This window comes from Dipodomys ordii, unplaced genomic scaffold (genome assembly GCF_000151885.1).
Source record: "Dipodomys ordii isolate 6190 unplaced genomic scaffold, Dord_2.0 Scaffold147, whole genome shotgun sequence".
Taxonomy (NCBI): Eukaryota; Metazoa; Chordata; class Mammalia; order Rodentia; family Heteromyidae; genus Dipodomys; species Dipodomys ordii.
The window spans coordinates 850,875-852,131 of NW_012267363.1; the positions used below are offsets into that span (position 1 = coordinate 850,875).

The 1,257-nt window shown below is 51.1% G+C and overlaps 1 protein-coding gene across 1 annotated transcript in view; it reads right to left on the minus strand.

The window, feature by feature from the left end:
• Positions 1 to 1,257, minus strand: part of Dbf4b (DBF4 zinc finger B) — a 51,454-nt gene that overhangs the window by 7,396 nt on the left and 42,801 nt on the right. Inside the window, exons 11-12 of the mRNA XM_013031935.1 lie at positions 643 to 751; positions 373 to 494 (exon numbers count right to left, since the gene is read on the minus strand). Coding sequence (XP_012887389.1) covers positions 373 to 494; positions 643 to 751 — 231 coding nt within the window. The remainder of the gene's footprint in view (positions 1 to 372; positions 495 to 642; positions 752 to 1,257) is intronic.

The following is a 1,257-nucleotide window of genomic DNA, read 5'->3' on the forward strand; positions in this document are numbered from 1 at the left end:
AAGCAGTCTACCACTTGAGCCACAGTGCCACTTCTGGCTTTTTCTGCTTATGTGGTGCTGAGGAATCGAACCCAGGGCCTCATGCATGCAAGGCAAGCAGTCTATCACTGTGCCACCTTCCCAGCTCCCCTGCTAGACTTTCTGAAACTAACTTCTGGAAAAGGAGAAAAAAGGACGTAGGAACTAGGAACTAGCTGGCCACAACTGCTCATTCTGCATATCAATGATCACCGCTAAAACTAAGTGGACAGAGGATGTTGGGAAGAAAGAGAAAAATGCTACAGGGTGGTTGCTGCTGCTGATGACCTGAGGGTTTCTTCTCACTTGGGACAGGGTAACAGAAGGTAGTGTGTCTGCAGCTGTGGTGCTCACCTGGGGAGGCTGGCTTGGGAGATGTCTACAAAGCTCTGGCTGAGCTGGGCGATGATCCGGTCGATTTCTGCATATGGATGAGCTTCTAGAGCAAAGCTCTGGTGCTGGGCACTCTGAAGATGCTACCCAGGACAAGAGGAGGCATGGAACATTAGACAAGGTTGGGGTGAGATACAAGCAGAGCTCCCAAACTGGTCTTAGGTAAGACTCATCCTTGCTGCCCAGGCTCTCTCCAGTCTGGGAAGGTGCTGTCTAATGGGGCTTGCTTACCACATGGAGATCTGCAAAGGTTTCTTTGCAGCATTCACAGTACCCCTTCTTCCTCCTGGGCAAGGTGTGCACAGCTGATCGCAGGCTTGGCTCTGGGTCCCTGAGTTCTCTGGAGAGGAGAGTGGAAGTGCTGGTCACGACTGTGGATCTCAGGGGAGAGGCTGCTGCTTAGGGTCTGGTGCTCAGACTAGGAAGATGATCAAGGAGCCAGGCAGGCTTACCCTACACTTGGTACCACGCATCCAAGGGTGGTAGAAGAGGCAGAGAAGAGGTGGTCACCACATCCTCCCTGTGTCCTTCTTGCCCCTACATTTCACAGGTGAGGGCAAATGGCAATGGCTACAGGAGACTCCTGTGTAGACATTCACCTGTGTGCCTAGACACAGCTATGTTCACCTGACCTGTAAGATGGAAGGCAAAGTGCCTAACAGCAGGGAGGGGACTGTTCTGCCATCAGTTTCAGGCTGGCTTGTCCTTCTCACAGCTGCCATCTCTCAAAGTCTTCTCACTGGAATTTCAGCCATGTCTATAAGATGGCCTGAGAGACATTGCGCTCTTTGGCATCCTAGCAAACTCATGTCTAGATCCTGGATACTATTCTTTTTTTTTTTTTTT